This window comes from Nerophis ophidion, linkage group LG15 (assembly GCF_033978795.1).
Source record: "Nerophis ophidion isolate RoL-2023_Sa linkage group LG15, RoL_Noph_v1.0, whole genome shotgun sequence".
Taxonomy (NCBI): domain Eukaryota; kingdom Metazoa; phylum Chordata; class Actinopteri; order Syngnathiformes; family Syngnathidae; genus Nerophis; species Nerophis ophidion.
The window spans coordinates 9,747,395-9,770,216 of NC_084625.1; the positions used below are offsets into that span (position 1 = coordinate 9,747,395).

Genomic DNA, 22,822 nt, shown 5'->3' on the forward strand with positions numbered 1-22,822 from the left:
ACCCCCTGCGCGTCAGTCATGTGATTCAACCGAAGACAGAGGCGCAGTCTTTGGATGATAACAAACCTCTTTTTCACTCTGTTCTGCGCCGTTAATGTTATTTTCACAATGTCGGGATCTTAATTACGATATTGCTGACGTCCAAGAAAAGGTTTCGAGTCAGGGGAGATTTTTCTAAAAGCATACCAATGGCGGAAGTGGTGGAAGAGGTAAGGCTAGGATGCTAATGTTGACGCTTCATGCTAGTCAATGCTAATTAGCTTCTCAATACATCCACTTTTATACATTTTTACAAAGTCAACTGGTATAAACTCATCCTTTTTTGTCTCTTTTTGTGTATTTGTGTTATATTTATCTGCTCGGTTTCACATAGTTATCCAAAACGTAGCAGCTGCACTCATGTATTTTTTTTTATTGCAACTTTGAATTAATGTCAAATTATATTTTTCTACAAACAGAACCGAAAATCAAGTGATGACTTCACGGATGAATCTGAGGTGAGAATAATTTGAATAATAATTCACGTGATATTATTGTGCATTGTATTAAAAAGGCAGATCGACATTCGAAAGTTACATATTGAGCCTCAACTATAAACAGTGCTGTAAATTCCGGAATGTCTTTGAACTAGACACCGGTATTAATTGTATTATGGAAATGGTATTAGTTTATTTTTAATATGCATGCAATAATACAATGTGATACTTAAAGGCCTACTGAAAGCCACTACTACCGACCACGCAGTCTGATAGTTTATATATCAATGATGAAATATTAACATTGCAACACATGCCAATACGGCCGGGTTAGTTTACTAAATTGCAATTTTTAATTTTGCGCCGAAATATCCTGCTGAAACGTCTCGGTATGATGACGCGTGTGCGTGACGTAACGGATTGTAGAGGACCCAGCATCGTTCCCAGCTATAAGTTGTCTGTTTTCATCTCAAAATTCCACAGTATTCTGGACATCTGTGTTGCTGAATCTTTTACTATTTGTTCAATGAACAATGGATACATCAAAGAAGAAAGCTGTAGGTGGGAAGCGGTGTATTGCGGCCGCCTTTAGCAACAAAAACACAGCCGGTGTTTCATTGTTTACATTCCCGAAAGATGACGGTGGAGCTTTACTATGGAGCATGAATTGATTAACGTGGACCCCGACTTAAACAAGTTGAAAAACTTATTCGGGTGTTACCATTTAGTGGTCAATTGTACGGAATATGTACTGTACTGTGCAATCTACTAATAAAAGTATCAATCAATCAATCAAAGCAGAGTGGTCAAGCGAACACGGTTGGATTGGACCACACACACAAAGTACATGTTTCGAAGAAGGTCCCTTGCGAAGGGCAGAGATGGGCATCGCCACCACCCGTCGACTGGTGCTGAAGAAAGGTGCGGGGCCGAACTTCAGGTTGTACATGTACGACCATATAATCTCACTAAAACACTAGTAACACAATAAGCAGATAAGGGATTTTCCAGAATTATCCTAGTAAATTTGTCTAATAACATCTGAATCGCTCCCACTTTAGTCTTTTTTTTTTTTTCTTCTAGTCCTTCACTCTAACTTTTTGCTCATCCACAAATCTTTCATCCTCGCTCAAATTAATGGGGAAATTGTCCCTTTCTCGGTCCGAATCGCTCTCGCTGCTGGTGGCCATGATTGTAAACAATGTTCAGATGTGAGGAGCTCCACAACCCGTGACGTCACGCGCACATCGTCTGCTACTTCCGGTACAGGCAAGGCTTTTTTATCAGCACCAAAAGTTGTGAACTTTATTGTCTGTTCTCTACTAAATCCTCTTAGCAAAAATATGGCAATATCGTGAAATGATCAAGTATGACACATAGAATGGACCTGCTATCCCCGTTTAAAAAGGAAAATCTAATTTCAGTAGGCCTTTAACATATTTATTCATGTTTATTGTATTTTCATTTTTCATTTTAACACATCTTAAAAAACAGTTGGAACAAGTTGAGCTTTTTTTAATCCTCCCCATTTTTGGCTCATAGCAAGGTTTTACTCTTTTTAGTCCCCTCAACACCTGAGATTAAGAGAGTTGCAAGTAAATTAATCGATTAATTTGATTAGAACAAAGGTTCGATTTATAGTCCTTTTTTTTCGATCAATTGTCCAATGATAACAAAAATCCGGACCACATAAAAGAAGGTAAAACTAGTTGAATAGAAGGTGAAAGAAGGTAATAGAAGTGAATAAAAGACTAAAAGAAGGTGAAAAGGGTAGAAATAGGGAGTATGGAAGATAAAATATTTTAATAATGAATAAATAAAAAGTTAAAAAACGTAAATAGAGGCTACAAGAAGGAAATGGTAGTAAATAAAAGGTAAATTATGGAATACAGAAGGTAAAATAAGTAGATAAAAGGTAAAAGAAGATTAAAGTAGGGCTGTCAAGTAAAGATGTCCGATAATGACTTTTTTGCCGATATCCGATATTGTCCAACTCTTATTTACCAATACCAATATTAACCGATACTGATATATACAGTCGTGGAATTAACACATTATTATGCCTAATTTTTTTTGTGCTGGATGCATTAAACAATGTAACAAGGTTTTACAAAATAAATCAACTTCCATCCATCCATTTTTTACCGCTTATTCCCTTTCGGGGTCGCGGGGGCGCTGGCGCCTATCTCAGCTTAAATTATGGAAAAAATGCCAACATGGCACTGCCATATTTGTTATTGAAGTCACAAAGTGCATTATTTTTTTTAACATGCCTCAAAACAGCAGCTTGGAATTTGGGACATGCTCTCCCTAAGAGAGCATGAGGAGGCTGAGGGGGGCGGGGTTGAGGTAGGGGGTAGCTGGGGGATGTATTGTAGCGTCCCTGAAGAGTTAGTGCTGCAAGGGGTTCTGGGTGTTTGTTCTGTTGTGTTTATGTTGTGTTTCAGTGCGGATGTTCTCCCGCAATGTGTTTGTCATTTTTGTTTGGTGTGGGTTGACAGTGTGTCGCATATTTGTAAAAGTGTTACAGTTGTTTATACGGCCACCTTCAGCGTGACCTGTATGGCTGTTGACCAAGTATGCCTTGCATTCACTTGTGTGTGTGAAAAGCCGTAAATATTATGTGACTAAGCCGGCACGCGATGGTAGTCAGTGCCTTCAAGGTTTATTGGCGCTCTGTATTTCTCCCTATGTATGTGTACAGAGTGGCTTTTTTAAAAAGTAGTACATTTTACTTTTTGAAACTGGTACCGATAATATCACTCTACTGTCAAGTGAATATTTTTTTAATCAGACAAAAAATTGATGGATGGATGGATAATCACATTTTTAAACTGGGCTTGCATAAAAAAAAATGCTTAAGAAAATTCTCCAATATTTGAATACAAAGGCAATTTGGTAGTCAGAATGTCGTACGGGAACGTTTTCAAAATGTTTTACTGAATTTGCTCAACACTTGGCGACATTAAGTATAGTAAGAATTTAGTGCACATATAAAAGTCTCTGCACTAATACAGCCAACTAGGTACAGATGTACATTATATTAATAGATAATGTAGTAAACACCCCCATAAACAACTTTACATAGTGCATTTACTCTTCACAATTTAACCAGTTAGGCCATTTTTCATTTTGTTGGCGCAGGTGGATCGGCTGTGACGTGTCGCGCAGGTTTTGTGAAGTGTGTGTGTGTGTGTGTGTTTGCGCGTGTGTGTGTTTGACGGTGCCTTGACGAGAAGAACGTTCCTCATTATGGTGTCTTTTCTGCTCGGTTTCATCTAATTACAAAACCCGGGTTACACAAACAAGCTTACCGTATTTTTGGGATTATAAGTCGCTCCGGAGTATACGCCGCACCGGCCGAAAATGCATAATAAAGAAGGAAAAAAACATATATAAGTCGCACTGGAGTATAAGTCGCATTTTTGGGGGAAATTTATTTGATAAAACCCAACACCAAGAATAGACATTTGAAAGGCAATTTAAAATAAATAAAGAATAGTGAACAACAGGCTGAATAAGTGTACTTTATATGAGGCATAAATAACCAACTGAGAAGGTGCCTGGTATGTTAACTTAACATATTATGGTAAGAGTCATTCAAATAACTATAACATATAGAACATGTTATACGTTTACCAAACAATTTGTCACTCCTAATTACTAAATCCCATGAAATCTTCTTCCTCAATGTCGCTTCTAAACAACTCTGCCAACTCCAAAGGTATGCACCGCTTCCTCCTGTCGTTTTCTGCTGCATATTACACTACGTCCATCTTGTAATCTGCAGTACATGATTTCCTTTTCGGTGCCATTTTTTGTCAGCCCATATCAGTTTTTTTAAGTTACCGCCAACGATGAAATGATCCATTTTAATACCTACGGCAGTAGCATATAGCAGTTAGCATTCCATGACCCACAATGCACTTCTGCCATGACCCTCCCCCGCCAAATTCTTATTGGTTGACGTGTGTGTGACGACTGCTGATGTGTGTGTGATGATTGCTGACATTTTCTTTGTCTGTTCCGTGAATTTTACAGTAATGTGTTAATAATTTCATACATAAGTCGCTTTAGAGTATACGTCGCACCCCTGGCCAAACTATGAAAATAATTCCGATTTATAGTCCGAAAAATACGGTATTTATTCTTTCAGACGGCAGCGCTGATCTCTTTTTTTGTACAAACTCCCTCTAGTTTTTATGACAGTAGTTTGCGACATGGAGGACATCTTGCAGCACGTTGGCCTCACGGATGTTAAGTGGCCTACAAAGTGTTGCTGTCCAAGACATTATTTAATTTATCTGTGTTGTCCTCTGTTTGCTGTCCATGTAGCATTCATGCTAGCAACGCCATCCTCACGTTCATGTTGCGTTTTAAGAGATGCTGTTCTAAACTTCATGTGTGCCGATGATAAGAAAGTTTTTCACTTTTATAAAAAGTAAATACCTCAGTTTTATTTAGAGTTCCGTCAGAGTTTGTTTCGAAAGGCGCAGAGCACATCGCTCTAACTATCATCACAATGGCATGTGACATCATCACTGCCTGTATAATACGTGCCTCCTTTTGGGGGTCAAAACAAACACACTCATTAGTCTTCAATTATTTATGGAAATTCGATGATTTTATGAATCACATGCGTTAACGTTGACAGCCCTCGATAAAAGGTAAATAGAAGGTAAAAGTAGGTAAAGATAGTACATAAAATGTAAAAAGTAGTTAAAAGAAGGTAAATGAAAGGTAATAGAAGGAATATAGTTGGTAAAATAGGTTAATAAAATGTTAAAAATAAAATAAAAAAAGGTTAATAGAATGTAAAACAAGGTACATAAGAGAGGTAAATGTAGTAAACAAAAGGTAAATGGAAAGTAATTAAGTGGTAAAAGAAGGAATATAAAAGGTAAACGATGGACTATAAAGGTAAAAGAAATAAATAAAAGGTAAAAGAAAGTAAGAAAAATTATTTTTAAAAAAGGTAAAAAAAAATGGTAAAAGAAGGTAAAACCAAGTAAATAGGAAGTAAAAGAAAGGGTAAGGTAGTAAATAAAAGGTTAAGGTAGTAATTAAAAGGTTAACGTAGCAAATATAATGTAAATAGATGGTAATTAAAACATAAAAGAAGGAATATAAAAGATAAAATAGGTTAATAAAAGGTAAAAAAAATGCTAAAAGAAGATACATAGGAAGTAAAAGAAGTGTAAGGTAGTAAATAAAAGGTTAAGGTAGTAATTAAAAGGTTAATGTAGAACATACAATGTAAATAGAAGGTAATTAAAAGGTAAAAGAAGGAATATAAAAGATAAAATAGTTTAATAAAAGGTTAAAAGAAAGTAAATAGGAAGTAAAAGAAGGGTAAGGTAGTAAATAAAAGGTTACGGTAGTAAATAAAAGGTAAAAGAAGGTAAACAGAAGTAAATAGGAAGTAAAAGAAGGTAAAGGTAGTAAATAAAAGGTTAAGGTAGTAAAAAAATACGAGGGAAGGAAAGAGTTTAAAAAAAAAAGGAATATAAAAGGTAAAATAAGTAAATAAAAGGTGAAATAAGATAAAGGTAAAAGTAGGTAAATATAATGTAAATAAAATGCAAAAGAAGGTAAAATAAGTTAAAGATGTGGTAAAAAAAAAAAAAAGGAATATAAACCAAGGCCAAAAAAGGTAAGTTGAAGATCTCTAAAAAGTTAAATAGAAAGTAAAAAAAAAAGAAAAAAGAATACAGTTGGTAAAAGCAATCAAAGAAGATAAATGGATGGTAACGAAGATTATACAAAAATTATTTGGTTTATTTGAACTCTTTTCCCTAAAATACATATTGAGGCTATAAAGCAATACTCGATTAATGGAACAAACTAATGGATGGATTACTCAAATATTTCCATGAAACAAATAAATGCAACTTGCTTTAACGAAGGAAGAGAAGGACAACATCTCCATTGTTTAATAAGCCAAGCAGCGCCTGTGTCCTCTCACTGTCAACTGTGTGTGTGTGTGTGTGTGTGTGTGTGTGTGTGTGTGTGTGTGTGTGTGTGTGTGTGTGTGTGTGTGTGTGTGTGTGTGTGTGTGTGTGTGTGTGTGTGTGTGTGTGTGTGTGTGTGTGTGTGTGTGTGTGTGTGTGTGTGTGTGTGTGTGTGTGTGTGTGTGTGTGTGTGTGTTAGCTTCGCTTTCAGCTGCAAGACTGGGACTCCCGACCCCAATATCGCCAAAGTCGTTGACAAATAACCGGGCAAGCAGTAAATGGCAAAAGTTTTGAACCCGCGAGTTTCTCTCTGGGGATAAATTTTGCCTTTTTGTTGTTGGATACGGCGGCGCTGGCCGTGACAAATGCCCTCGCATCAAAAAATCTCACAACCATAATACAGAGGAAATAGCCTCGATATGGCATTGTTGAGTGGGAAGGGATTGTTTTTGAAAATAACATTTTTTCCACGCTCTTACCCCTCTCCCGCCCTCCATCCACCCCCTGCGCCTCAGTAGGACATAATGGCAGACTATGTTTGGGGTTGGATGCACCCTGTGGGCAGCCACGCACTGTGCAGCATCGGTTATAAAGAGTAATATGTGACCGCCAGTCTCGCTCCCCGCCGCCCCAATACTCCAACTGGGCTTTATGAGAAGACAAAATGCGTGGATTTTGGCGGGCACGAAGCCGATCCGGAGAAAATGAAAATTACCGATCTGCATTTCACACAAGATGGTGGGAACTATGATAATAATTGTGTGTTTCTGTCCCCCGCACGGCATGGAAGACACACAATCCCATGGTAATACTAATACACGCCCTAAAAAGTTGTTTTATTGACATTCGGCATAATAATACACTGTGTATCCACGCTGCTTGTTCATTTTTAAAGACGGGGGGATTATTTCAAAAACTGGCTGAGTTTGCAGTGACACGTGACATCACAACATATCATAGCAACCCTCGATTCACGAACTTGATTGGTTCTTCAACAGAAATTGTAACTAATAATAATATAATAATGGATTAGATTTATAGCGCGCTTTTCTATTGTTAGATACTCAAAGCGCTCACAGAGAAGTGGGAACCCATCATTCATTCACACCTGGTGGTGGTAAGCTACATCTGTAGCCACAGCTGCCCTGGGGTAGACTGACGGAAGCGTGGCTGCCAGTTTGCGCCTACGGCCCCTCCGACCACCACCAATCATTCATTCATCATTCATTCACCAGTGTGAGCGGCACCGGGGGCAAAGGGTGAAGTGTCCTGCCCAAGGACACAACAGCAGCGATTTAGATGTCAATAGGTGGGAAGCGAACCTGCAACCCTCAGGTTTCTGGCACGGCCGCTCTACCCACTACGCCATGCCGTATAGAAAATAGAAACGTTTGTATAGTGAAGCAAATTTCTCCATAACAAACAATGTAAATATAAATAATGTGCCTTTGGTGCCCTCACAAATGATCAGAAATGTCAAAAAATCCTTGACTTTAACAACAATATTGATGGAATAATAAACATTTAAAAAAAGTGAAATCCAATGGTCTTCACGGTGGCAGAGGGGTTAGTGCGTCTGCCTCACAATACGAAGGTCCTGCAGTCCTGGGTTCAAATCCAGGCTCGGGATCTTTCTGTGTGGAGTTTGCATGTTCTCCCCGTGACTGCGTGGGTTCCCTCCGGGTACTCCGGCTGCCTCCCACTTCCAAAGACATGCACCTGGGGATAGGTTGATTGGCAACACTAAATTGGCCCTAGTGTGTGAATGTGAGTGTTGTCTGTCTATCTGTGTTGGCCCTGCGATGAGGTGGCGACTTGTCCAGGGTGTACCCCGCCTTCCGCCCGATTGTAGCTGAGATAGGCGCCAGCGCCCCCCGCGACCCCGAAAGGGAATAAGCGGTAGAAAATGGATGGATGGAAATCCAATTACAGCTGATGGGGAAAAAAGGAGCAGACAGACAGAGGGAAAGAAGGAAGAGGGCAGTGTGTGCGCGTTTGAAAGAGGCGCCGCTGAACAAGCGATAGCTCTTCTCCGCCGCTGTGGTGGATTTTCCAGAAAAATCCGGTCTTGTGATCACAATTTAGTAATTCCCTCCTTTTTTCCACGCTGGTCTGTTGTCTTTTTGGGACTCATATTGAGTTAGCAAAATGAACAAAACTTGTCAAAAGGGGAAAAAGCACGGAAAAGGCACATACGCCGAAGGGTCTGCCCTGAGTTGGGTAGGTTGTGAGTTCAAACCCTGGCCAAATCATACCAAAGACTATAAAATGGGAGCCATAATTCCCTGCTTGGCACGCAGCATCAAGGGTTGGAATTGGGGGTTAAATCACCAAACTGATTCGCGGGCGCGTCCACCGCTACTGCCCACTGCTCCCCTCACCTCCCAGGGGGTGAACAAGGGGATGGGTCAAATGCGGAGGACACATTTCACCACACCTGGTGTGTGTGTGACTATCATTGGTACTTTAACTTTAACTTTAACTTTAACTTTAACTTTAACTTAAGGTGATATGACAACTTTTTCTAAATCAACAAGCAAAAACAACAATGACAAGTTATGCGCTGCTCTGCTGACACGCACGCACACGCAAAAGTACCTTTGGTGCCCTCACAAATGATCAGAAATGTCAAAAATCCTTGACTTTAACAACAGTATTGATGGAATAATAAACGTTTAAAAAAAGTGTAATCCACTTACAGCTGATGGGGAAAAAAGGAGCAGACAGACAGAGGGAAATAAGGAAGTGGGCAGTGCGTGCACGCTTGAAAGAGGCGCCGCTGAACGAGTGATAGCTCTTCTCCGCCGCTGTGAAATAAGTTTCCTTTGGTGGTTTTTCCAGAAAAATCCGGTCTCGTGATCACTATTTAGTAATTCCCTCCTTCTTTCTATGCTGGTCTGTTGTCTTTTTGGGACTCATATTGAGTTAGCAAAATGGACAAAACTTGCTAAAAGGGGAAAAAGCACACGCAGAAAAGGCGTGTGTGTGACTATCATTGGTACTTTAACTTTAACTTAAGGTGATATGTCAACTTTCTCTAAATCAACAAGCCAAAACAACAATGACAAGTTATGCGCTGCTCTGCTGACACGCACGCACACACAAAAGTGCCTTTGGTGCCCTCACAAATGATCAGAAATGTCAAAAATCCTTGGCTTTAACAACAGTATTGATGGAAATAAGGAAGTGGGAAGTGCGTGCACGCTTGAAAGAGGCGCCGCTGAACAAGCGATAGCTCTTCTCCGCCGCTGTGGGGGATTTTCCAGAAAAATCCGGTCTTGTGATCACAATTTAGTAATTCCCTCCTTTCCACGCTGGTCTGTTGTCTTTTTGGGACTCATATTGAGTTAGCAAAATGAACAAAACTTGTCAAAAGGGGAAAAAGCACAGAAAAGGCACATATGCCGAAGGGTCTGCCCTGAGTTGGGTAGGTTGTGAGTTCAAACTCTGGCCAAATCATACCAAAGACTATAAAATGGGAGCCATAATTCCCTGCTTGGTACTCAGCATCAAGGGTTGGAATTGGGGGTTAAATCACCAAAATGATTCCCGGGCGCGGCCACCGCTGCTGCCCACTGCTCCCCTCACCTCCCATGGGGTGAACAAGGGGATGGGTCGAATGCAGAGGACAAATTTCACCACACCTAGTGTGTGTTTGTGACTATAATTGGTACTTTAACTTAAGGTGATATGACAACTTTCTCTAAATCAACAAGCCAAAACAACAATGACAAGTTATGCGCTGCTCTGCTGACACGCACGCACACACAGAAGTGCCTTTGGTGCCCTCACAAATGATCAGAAATGTCAAAAAATCCTTGACTTTAACAACAGTATTGACGGAATAATAAACGTTTAAAAAAAGTGAAATCCACTTACATCTGATGGGGAAAAAAGGAGCAGACAGACAGAGGGAAATAAGGAAGTGGGAAGTGCGTGCACGCTTGAAAGAGGCGCCGCTGAACGAGCGATAGCTCTTCTCCTCCGCTGTGAAATAAGATTCGTTTGGCATTTTTCCCGGAAAAATCTGGTCTCGTGATCACAATTGAGTAATCCCCTCGTTCTTTCCACGCTGGTCTGTTGTCTTTTTGGGACTCTTATTGAGTTAGCAAAATGGACAAAACTTGTTAAAAGGGTAAAAAGCACAGAAAAGGCACATACGCCGAAGCACTGAGGAGTGACAGTTGTAAATTCCTGACTATAAGCCGCTGCTTTTTTCCTACGCTTTAGACAGTGCGGTTTATAAAACAGTGCAGCTAATTTATAGATTTTTCTTTGCTAATGGCCACAACGTTTTGTGCTCAATAGTTTTCATTAAACACAGTGGCGGTGTGGTTAGAGTGTCCACCCTGAGATCGGTAGGTCGTGAGTTCAAACCCCGGCTGAGTCATACCAAAGACTATAAAAAGACTATTGCTTCCATGCTTGGCACTCAGCATCAAGGATTGGAACCGGGGGTTAAATCCCCCAAAAATGATTCCCGGGGGCGGCCTCGGCTGCTGCTCACTGCTCCCCTCACCTCCCAGGGCGTGATCAAGGGTGATCGGTCAAATGCAGAGAATAATTTGTAATGGGTCAAATGCAGAGAATAATTTCGCCTCACCTAGTGTGTGTGTGACAATCATGGGTACTTTAATAGAATATAATAGAATAGAATAGAATGAACTTTATTGTCATTATATTTGCATATAACGACATTAAAGACTCCAACTTAAGGTGCGGTAGTGGGAACAAATATGGGGTGAAATAAATGACATAAGAGGTAATAAAGGAAAAACTAACAATTGAAATAAACAGACTACTATCCAATAAAAATAATAAGCAATTCTGTACAATATAAAACACACTATAGAAGTACAAAATACAAATGCTGTACAATATACAGAGCAAGACAGGAGTACCGAAGTAATAAATACGGAAATTGTGTGTTATTGTTTGTGCTATGGCGCCATGTTTTGGACGGGTTCGCTGCCTACAGGTTTTGCAGGTTGAAAATGTACAAAATGCCTTAAACTGGAAGTAAAATAGTCCATAATGCGTCCGCTCAAAAGGATTCTTCATTCATCACTCCAAACAACATTTTTTAAGTCTTACATTATAACTAAAACAATTCATAATTACTCATCTGTGATATGTGGGCGCTGATCCGCGGATGTCGTTGTGGCTTGTGCAGCCCTTTTAGACACTTGTGATTTAGGGCTAAAAAAATAAACATTGATTGATTGATTGATTGATCCGTCACATGTGTGATGTCTGTAGGAGTGTTTTCCTGCATATTTGTACGTGCTATCGTAATGTAAGCTAGCGTTGTTCGCATGAGCTAATATGCTAACATGTTTACTTTGTTAGTATTATTGTATTACAAAGGCACTATTTTTGTATTGTTTCAGTTTCACAAATTTCTCAGTATATTCACCAAAACGTCACCATGGAGTAATTGAGTGTGTTTAGCAGCTATTGGATCCATGACCAGGACTTCTGTTTTGTTTTATCAGCTGTTTTACTGCCATGTTACAAACTCCATTTAGAAACAATTATTGTATTTAAATAAATATTTACTTAATATTTCTATGGAAATAACTAATTTCACTATATATATATATATATATATATATATATATATATATATATGTATATATATATATATATATATATATATATATATATCTGCAGCTTATTGTCCAGTGCAGTTTTAATACATGGAAAAAAAGTTTTTTCTTCTAAAACTTAGTGGATGTGGCTTATATACCCGGGCGTTCTATAAAATACGGTCGTAGTGTACTGAACACCTGCTTTTTGCCTACAGGCCTGGCACAAAATGAATGAATGAAGCGTTCGTACACAGAAATCTAAAAGTTCGCAAATCCAAAGGTTGGCAAATAGAGGTTCAAAAATCGAGGTTCCACTGTGTGTATTTGTAGAACCTGCATGGGGATGTTCTCTCGTGCTTGTTATGAATGCTGTCTGAAGGAAGCGCCTCAGGACTCTACTTTGTCAACCAGGAGGAGGACAGCGAGGAGGAACCCAAGCTGAAATACGAGCGCCTCTCCAACGGCGTGACGGAAATCCTCCAGACCGACGCAGCCAGCTGTATGACCGTCCATGACAAGGTAGAGGTCAAAGGCCGTTCTTCTTCAAAGTCCCCTTTGACCATTGTTGTCTCGCCGCCCCACCAGACCCCTTCGTTCTCATCATGGAGGGTCTTTGTTACTTTCATGCCAACATGTTATGGAACTGGGGCGAGGTGTGGGACAAAGACTGGGGTATGAGATGGAAATTTAGCTTCATTACCGAGACATGGATGCATGATTTTTCTTTACGACAAAGTTAATGTTAGAATGAACAATATTTATTTTTTTAAACCGATAACATCATGCTTCTCAAAACCAATAACTTACTTATATCAACATTTTTTGTATAGTTTTAAGTGTAGTTTGTGCACACCTGGCGGTAAGAAAGAGTTAAAGCATGCATGTAGATTGTAGAGTTTCCCCTATATGTAATTAAATGTGGCACGCCACCACTGCATTTTTATTACTGCTAAACTTTGTAAATAAAATTTGAAAACAAATTAAAAGCCCCCAGAGGAAATCACACCAAGTCCAACGCTATTTTTAACTTTTATTACCAATCTCATCATCACAAACAACGGCATAATGCAAACAGGTTCTACCTCCAGTGCAAACACTTTTGTCTCGTGATTCCGCACCTTCCCGGAAACACAACAGTACTTCCTCGTTCGCCGCCAAACAACTTTCAGGCACAAATGTTGTGTTTGTAAACATGGAGAAAATTTGACCTCAAATCCAAACCTCACAAAATTAACATAAGCTGTTTGTTATAGTATGAACTGGTGTGTATGTATATATATATATATATATATATATATATATATATATATATATATATATATATATATATATATATATATATATATATATATAGCTTATTAATTTTTGGACTATTGACAAGTGATGTACCAAAAAGTTGATCACCAAAAACCGTGCTGCCGAATCCAGATGTCAACAAAACGCACACCATTGTCTGAAGCTTTGTCAGCAAGTCTATGATGAGGACATGATGTTTATATATATATATATATATATATATATATATATATATATATATATATATATATATATATATATATATATACTAGGGCTGTGGATCTTTGGGTGTCCTACGATTCGATTCCATATAGATTCTTGGGGTCACGATTCGATAATATATCGATTTTTTTCGATTCGACTCTCGATTCGACTCTCGATTCAAAAACGATATTTTTCCGATTCGAAACAATTCTGTATTCATTCAATACATAGGATTTCAGCATGTCAAACTTTTATAATTGTAAAGGACAATGTTTTATCAACTGACTGCAATAATGTAAATTTGTTTTAACTATTAAACAAACCAAAAATATGACCTATTTTATCTTTGTGACAATATTGGACACAGTGTGTTGTCAAGCTTATGAGATGCGATGCAAGTGTAAGCCACTGTGACACTATTGTTCTTTTTTTTTATTTTTATAAATATCTAATGATAATGTCAGTGAGGGATTTTTAATCACTGCTATGCTGAAATTATAACTAATATTGATACTGTTGTTGATAATATTCATTTTTGTTTCATTACTTTTGGTTTGTTCTGTGTCGTGTTTGTGTCTTCTCTCAATTGCTCTGTTTATTGCGGTTCTGAGTGTTGCTGGGTCAGGTTTGCTTTTGGAATTGGATTGTTATGATATTGCTGTGTAGTGGTTTGTTGGATTGATAAAAAAAACTAATAATAATTAAAAATAAAAATCGATTTAAAAAAAAATGAGAATCGATTCTGAATCGCACAACGTAAACGATTCGATTCGTATTCGAATCGATTTTTTCCCACACCCCTAATATATATATATATATATATATATATATATATATATATATATATATATATATATATATATATATATATATATATATATATATATATATATATATATATATATATTGCAGGTATACCCGCGGACAGCCATCTACAAAGTGCAAATATTAAGAGGACAGTGGCGACTTTTAAGGAGAGAAAGTGCCAAGCAAGTGTGACGTCGTCATGCTCGCTGCAGCGCGCTTCTTTCGTCAGGGACAGAAGTAGAGTCTCTAAACACAAGTACATTCTATATTCCAATCCAATCCACTTTATTTGTATAGCACAATTAAACAAGGAAAATGTTTCCAAAGTGTTGCACAACATTATTATAAACAATATTCAAATATTATCCTGAGCTCCACCAATGACTGAATAAAAAAAATATACACATAAAACAATATAAAAATAGTTATGATTAAAAATGACAATTCACATCCCTAATATTCCATTTTATTTTATATTGTTTTTATTGATCGTCATTTTCCCCGCCAAGCGCAAAAAACTAAAAGGCCAACGGCCGAGAAAGAACCTGTTTGGCTGTGGCGAAGATCTGGATAAAAGTGCATATTTAGGAATGTATGTTTACTTCTTTTTTTCCAAGCAGTTACAGTCCACTTGTGTGGCAGTCGGCACCCACTATTGCCACCTACAGGCCTGGGGTGGGAGTGTCTTCAGATCCAACGAGACAAATGTTTTTTTCGCCACGCTGCTGTGGTCACGGCGAAAATTCCCGCCCCTGCCCAGCCGCCACGAGCGCACGCACGCACCCCGCCGCATGTTGCCTCATATTTTAAGCGTCTCAATCGGATTTTCATTTGAACAATCCCATCCCGATAAATCCCTTTTTCAAAGTTGCTCCGCCTCACAAGGCTTGAACCTTCTTTCCTTTTTTTTCCTTTTTTTTTTTATTTCTTGATTTTTTTTCGGTGCTTATTTTATTTGTGAAGATTGCGAGAGCCTCTGTGTGACACGCTCAGCTGTGCCTGTAAATATAAGCATTTCATTATAGACCGCACTGAAGCATGGTGGTCTCGCCACACACGCCGCCGAGGAGGGAGGGGGGCCGGGATTAGGACCAGGACCAGGCGAGGGTGGGAGAACACACACTTAATCTAATGCCAAAAGCACACATTTTGTGTATTTATTCCCCAACACACACACACATACACAACCATTTTGCTGCACAGTATAAATAATAGCCTGTGTTTAACAGGGAGGGGAGGAATAAGTCAGATGTGCATTTATTATGCTTAAGCATTTTAATTTAAGAAGAAGAAAATGCCATTTCACACTGCCTGATTTAATAAATAGGGCTTTTCCGAACCTGCCAATTTCACACTTTTGCCTCCAAGCTCACCCAAACCTGACTTTTCCTGTCAGAAAATACTTTTTATTTAATCCCTTTCAGCAGCTGCCACCTCCACATGACTCCTTTCTTCAACAAATACATAAATGCGTGATATATTTGCACCTGATGCTTTCTAATTTTCCGCAGTTTCTTGCCCTGGGGACTCATTTTGGGAAGGTCTTCCTGCTGGACATCCAAGGAAATGTCACCCAGAAGTTTGAAATTGTGAGTACGACAGACAAATCAGAATTGTTTGTCATTGATATCTGTGGTACATGAGGATATAAATAATGTTAGTATATTACTATATATATATATATATACTTTATTGTATTACACTTAAAGATTGACAATGTTTATTATTTTTCTATTGCCTAATTTGTCACAATTATTGATGCATGTCCTTATTTTCCTTATTATTAGGGGTAAAAAAGATTTGTAGTACAAGTGTTAATATATATGCAGATAGAGTAGAGTGTATATATTACTCATCCTCCCATAACTCCGGGGTGTCCAAACTTTTTCCACTGACTGCCGTACACTGAAAAATGAAAGCATGCATTTTTCTCATTTTTAAAACCATTGTAAAGTATAGTTTTCTGGTCCTGGGCACCTTGTAAAAAAGTATATATTTTTTTCCCCAACGTTTAAATCTTTCAATTTAAGTTGTTTGTATTTTTTTAAGGTTTTACGTCCTTTTTTGTTAAAGAAACTCCTGCTATTAAGAAAACATTTTCACCCGAAACATTTTCTAAGTGGAATAATTGATGTGAAGTAATTGGAGCCTTAAATACCGTATTTATTTGAATAGGTGCTAATTAATTAAAAACCTCTTCTCACTCCTGCGCTTATTCAAAGCATGCGGTAAAAGTAAGCAGGCACTAATAATTTTAAAATCTCTTCTCACCCCTGTGCTTACCGATGGCATGCAGTAAAAAATTGAGTGTGATAATGAAAAAATAATAATATAAAATTATTCTGCGTCTGGGGCCCAGTTGTTGGGGACCACTGCTCTACAGCATGTCATCGCGCCGGCCGGACGCATACGTTTCGCTGCTTCTTATACGAGATTGCAACGCATACTTTGTCAACAGCCATACCTTTCTACACTGATGTTTGTGATATCAACAACTTTAAAACTCTTACTAATATGCGCCACACTCTGTGAACCCTCACCAAGCACATTCCTGGAGAGCATTAGCTCTGTGGCACATTATAAACGCAGCATAGGGATTACCCATAATGCCGTGTATCCGTGACTCTTGGCTACTATACACGCGCCCCCAACCCCGCCCACCTCAACCAATGCACGGAGGGGAGAGGGGGGAGGGGGGTTGGTGCCAGCGGGTGTATGGACGGTGTAGCCAGGAGTCGTGGATGCATTGCATTGGGGGTAGGTGTTGTGTTGCGTTTGTGGTGTGTTGCAGGGCATATGTTCTCCAGAAATGTGTTTGGTGTGGGTTCACAGAGTGTGGCGCATATTATTAAGAGTGTTGAAGTTGTTTTATATTACAACCATTAGTGTGATCTGTATGGCTGTGGAACAAGACTCCTAGTTTACACACAGTAAACGCAAATAAACTCCCTCCGCCGTTTTGGAATGATGGCAGGGGAAGGGTCACTCGTGACGTCACAAATTTGACCCGGCGGTTAAAGTAAGCATGCGCTTATTAATTTGGAGAGCGAGTTTCGCCCGGCCGTAATTCAAGGCAGGCGCATATTACGTGCCCGGCGGCTATTTAAGGAAATACGGTAATTATAATAAAACATTGATTTTGGTTACCTTTTATTTTTTGAGCTATGAGAGTTTACAAATGAAATACAATTACACTAAAATTCTCAGGGATACAAAAGGGCACCACTCATAAAAGTGTTAAAAATAAGTCATATGTTATTTTTAACGCTTTAATTGTCAACACTTAAATCTCAACATCAACTTTAGCTCTAAGTTTTTGTTTGTTTGGGGCCCTTTTTGCCATATATAACTTTCTGTTTTATATGGCCAATTTGCTTTTATTTGCCAAATACATAAAATATGCAATATCTTCTTCAAAAAATATTTCAAAGTGGAATATTTAATATGAAGTGAATTATATTTATATAGCGCTTTTCTCCACAGACTCAAAGTGCTTTACATAGTTAAACACATTAAGTTACACTTAAACCAGAGTGGGTGACACTGGAGCAGGTGGGTAAGGGGTCTTGCCCGAGGACAAAACGTCAGTGACTAGGATGGAGGAAGCGGGGATCGAACCTGGAACCCTCAAGTTTCTGAAACGGCCGCTCTACTAACCGAGCCACGCCTCTACCGTGAAGCAATCGAAGCCTTGATTAGGTCAATAATTCATAACAAAAAGCAGCTTTGTGTTATTAGCGTCAACATTGCAATATTTCCTCTTAACACGTCACGTTTGCTCTTTTTTCCCCACTTTGTTATGTTTTTTGTCATAGTAGTTTTATAATGTTAAAAAATTCAGTTGTGGGCTGCAAATGGCCTCCGGGCCACACTTTGGACACCTCTACAAAAACTGATAATTAACAGGAATTATTGTTTATTTGCCTATTAATTTAAATTCTGCATGCAGGTCCTTGTTTTCAAGGAAAAATCTCAATAGCTCTGTTTATTGTTGCTGTTCTGAGTGTTGCTGGGTCGGTTTGGCTCTGGAATTGGATTGCATTCTTATGGTATTGCCGTGTATTGTTGTGTCATGGTTCAAAAATAATAATGAATCAAAAGGAATGTTGTCATGAATGATTTATCTATTTAAAGCTCTAATTACTTCACATCAAATATTACAAGTTGAATCGTTTTTTTGAGGAAAATATTGTATATTTTGTGTTTTTGTCATAAAAAACAGTTGTTTTTTTTGACAAAAGGGCATAAAACACAAATTTAAAATTAAATTGTCAATGGATAGAATTGAAGTTGATCTATAAATATTTCAACATTCAAAGTATAAAGAAAAATTATAGGTTTTGACAAAAGGGTATAAAACACAAATTTAAAATTAAATTATCAACGGATAAATTTGAAGTTGATCTATTTATATTTCATTGTTGAAAGTACAAAGAAAAAAAACAGGTTTTTGACACTTAAAATAATGAGGCCCTTTTGGGTGCCTGGGACCTTTTTATGTTCACAGAAATTAAGAATAGTCCTTATTGTTACAATAAATATTGTTTGTTTTGAAAAAAAAATTTAAATCTTAAAAAAACAAAAACATTTGGATTCCTGAGAGCTTTTGCCGTTTTTTTTACTGTCATCGTTCGAACATAATAATGAATTAAAAGGAATGTTTTCATGAATTATTCATCTATTTAAAGCACTAATTACTTCACATCAAATATTACAATTTGAACCGTTTTTTTGAGGAAAATTTTTTAGATTTTGTGTTGTCATGAAAAACAGTGGGGTTTTTTGACAAAAGGGCATAAAACACAAAAAAAAGAAAAAAAAAAAAGAAGTTGATCTATTTATATTTCATTGTTGAAAGTACAAAGAAAAAATATAGGTTTTTGACACTTAAAATACTGAGGCCCTTTTGGGTCCCTGGGACCTTTTTATGTTCACAGAAATTGAGTCCTTATTGTCACAATAAATATTGTTTGTTCGTTTCGAAAAAAAAAAAAAAAAAATCTAAAAAAAAAACCATTTGGATTCCTGAGATATTTTGTCATTTTTTTTTACTGTCATTGTTAAAAAATAGTAATGATTCAAAAAAAAATGTTGTCATGAATTATTTATCTATTTAAAGCTCTAATTACTTCACATCAAATATTACAATTTGAACCGTTTTTTGGAGGAAAATATTGTATATTTTGTGTTTTTGCCATAAAAACACAAAATATAAGCCCTTTGTTTTTTTTTTAACAAAGGGCTTAAAACACAAATTTAAAATTAAATTGTCAACGGACAGATTTGAAATTGATCTACCATTTTTTTTCAGACTATAAGTCGTAGTCTTCCCCTGCTGTCCAGCAGGCCACAAAAAAAAAAAAAAAGTACCCACGACTTATAGTTCGAAAAATACGGTATTTATATTTCAATGTTGAAAGTACAAAGAAAAAAATGTGTTTTTGACACTTAAAATACTGAGGCCCTTTTGGGTCCCTGGGACCTTTTTATGTTCACAGAAATTAAGAAGTGTCCTTATTGTTACAATAAATATTGTTTGTTTTGAAAAAAAAAAACACAATTTGAAATCTTTAATTTTTCAGTGTGCAGACCCAAAAATGTTGGACTACCCTTGGATTATATGAACAGTATGGAATGTTAGCGGTGCTAACAACTTGTTCAAATTACCTTATTTTTTGGAGTATAAGTCGCACCTGCCGAAAATACATAATAAAGAAGGGAAAAAACATATATAAGTCGCACTGGAGTATAAGTTGCATTTTTGGGGGAAATTTATTTTATAAAACCCAACACCAAGAATAGACATTTGAAAGGCAATTTAAAATAAATAAAGAATAGTGAACAACAGGCTGAATAAGTGTACGTTATATGAGGCATAAATAACCAACTGAGAAGGTGCCTGGTATGTTAACGTAACATATTATGGTAAGAGTCATTCAAATAACTATAACATATAGAACATGCTATACCTTTACCAAACAATCTGTCACTCTTAAAGGGGAACATTATCACCAAACCTATGCAAGCGTCAATATATACCTTGATGTTGCAGAAAAAAGACCATGTATTTTTTTAACCAATTTCCGAACTCTAAATGGGTGAATTTTGGCAAATTAAACGCCTTTCTGTTTATCGGTCTTGTAGCGATGACGTCAGAACGTGACGTCACCGAGGTAACACACCCGCTATATACATTTTCACATTACAAACACCGGGTCTCAGCTCTGTTATTTTCCGTTTTTTCGACTATTTTTTTGGAACCTTGGAGACATCATGCCTCGTCGGTGTGTTGTCGGAGGGTGTAACAACACTAACAGGGAGGGATTCAAGTTGCACCACTGGCAAGAAATCTGCCGCCAGACCCCCATTGAATGTACCAGAGTGTCTTCACATTTGACCGGCGATGCTAAGACAGACATGGCACAGAGATGTATGGATAACCTGCAGATGCATTTGCAACGTTTAAGTCAATGAAATCACAAAGGTGAGTTTTGTTGATGTTGTTAATTTATGTGATAATCAGACATATTTGGTCACGGCATGACTGCCAGCTAATCGACGCTAACATGCTATTTACGCTAGCTGTATGTACATTTGAAACTAGATACCCACATTTAATGCGAAACAAACACTTACCAATCGACGGATTTAAGTTGCTCCAGTGTCACAAGATGCGAAAGTCCTGATCGTTTGGTCGGCACATTTTACCGGCGATGCTAATAAGGCAGCCATGCTATGGGCCACTTCATTAGGTACACCCACGCTATGGCCGAATAGCGTCAATAGCTATTTGCTCAATAGCTTCAATTTCTTCTTCAATTTAGTTTTCGCTATCTGCCTCCATACTCCGACGATCTGTTTCAATACATGCGTAATCTGTTGAATCGCTAAAGCCGCTGAAATCCGAGTCTGAATCCGAGCTAATGTCGCTATATCTTGCTGTGGTAACCGCCATGTTGTTTGTATTGGCAGCCCTGTATGACGTCACAGGGAAATGGATAGTGGTTTCGAAGATAGCGAAAATAAGGCGCTCTAAAGCTTTATTTAGGGGTATTCCGGGACTGGTAAAATTTTGAAAAAAACTTTAAAAAATACAAAAAGCCACTGGGAACTGATTTTTATTGTTTTTAACCTTTTTGAAATTGTGATAATGTTCCCCTTTAATTGCTAAATCGGATGAAATCCTATACATCTAGTCTCTTACGTGAATGAGCTAAATAATATTATTTGATCATTTACGGTAATGTGTTAATAATTCCACACGTAAGTCGCTCCTGAGTATAAGTCGCACCCCCGGCCAAACTATGAAAAAAACTGCGATTTTTAGTCCGAAAAATACGGTAAATGAAGCGCTCCTAGTTGTTATGACTTCTTCTTCTTTAGTATTCAGCCAAGTCAACCTGCTGTGTTGGGTGTTGCAATTGTACGCCGGTGTTTCCTCTGCCTGCAGAGTTCGGTGAAGATCAACCAAATCAGTCTGGATGAAAGTGGGGAGCACGTGGGCATCTGCTCCGAGGATGGCAAGGTGAGATCTCGCTGCTCATCAGTCTGTGGCGCTCACTGAGCCTTGAGGCCTGCAGAAGAAGCACATCGCTTTTTTCATCTGCACAGCTGAACCCACTTTATGCTAATGCTCCGGGAGTATCATTCGGAGGAGGTTTTGGCGGTGCCAGCGTTTCATCTCCATGCTATCTCTCCACTCAAATTCACTTGGAATGTTGCGAAGCTCACTGAGCTCGCCGCCATGTTATCTGATCTCATCATGAACCCGCCAAGATATGCTCACTTGGGTCGGGTGGCTGTTATAATCCTTACAAATCTCACTTAATCCCTGATTGCTGATGAGATGTTGTCGGGGTATCAAGTTATTCCCCGGCTGGGTGTCTTCTTCCTCCATCTGGAGACTGAAGAAGCACTAATGGCAGCTCAGTGGTCCTCTTACAGCAGCCGAAGGATTAGCAAACCTTCGAAAGCCCTCAGGTTTTTTGTTGCCTTTTTTTTTAGCGAATCAAGGTGTCCACTAATTGGCGACCCTGTGGAACAAATACAAAGACTTTCCCTGGCCACGGTTTTCCTCGCTGGCCTGGGTTAGTTGCTGAGGCAGCAATTAAAGACAAGATGTTAGTTATTCACCTTTCTCTTTTTTTTTTTAGGTTCAAGTGTTTGGCCTCTACACAAGAGAAGGCTTCCACGAGAACTTTGACTGTCCCATAAAAGTAAGTACAAAAGTATTTAGACACACATCAATCATATCAGGGGTTTTTATCTATGAGTAAAATAGGCCGATATGATAGATGAACTGTAAATGTTTCATCCATCCATCCATCCATCTTCCTCCTCTTATCCGAGGTCGGGGCACGGGGGCAGCAGCCTAAGCAGAGGAACCCAGACTTCTCTCTCCCCAGCCACTTCGTCCAGCTCTTCCCGGGGGATCCCGAGGCGTTCCCAGGCCAGCTGGGAGACATAGTCTTCCCAATGTGTCCTGGGTCTTCCCCGT

General features: G+C 38.4%; 1 protein-coding gene across 2 annotated transcripts in view; it reads left to right on the plus strand.

The window, feature by feature from the left end:
• The window catches only part of vps41 (VPS41 subunit of HOPS complex), a 66,595-nt gene continuing 43,773 nt past the window's right edge, over window positions 1-22,822 (plus strand). For both annotated transcript variants that reach the window (XM_061921484.1, XM_061921485.1), the window contains exons 1-6: window positions 1-209; window positions 459-497; window positions 12,430-12,537; window positions 15,837-15,914; window positions 21,776-21,850; window positions 22,479-22,541. In XM_061921484.1, coding sequence (XP_061777468.1) covers window positions 189-209; window positions 459-497; window positions 12,430-12,537; window positions 15,837-15,914; window positions 21,776-21,850; window positions 22,479-22,541 — 384 coding nt within the window. In that variant the 5' untranslated portion in view covers window positions 1-188. The remainder of the gene's footprint in view (window positions 210-458; window positions 498-12,429; window positions 12,538-15,836; window positions 15,915-21,775; window positions 21,851-22,478; window positions 22,542-22,822) is intronic.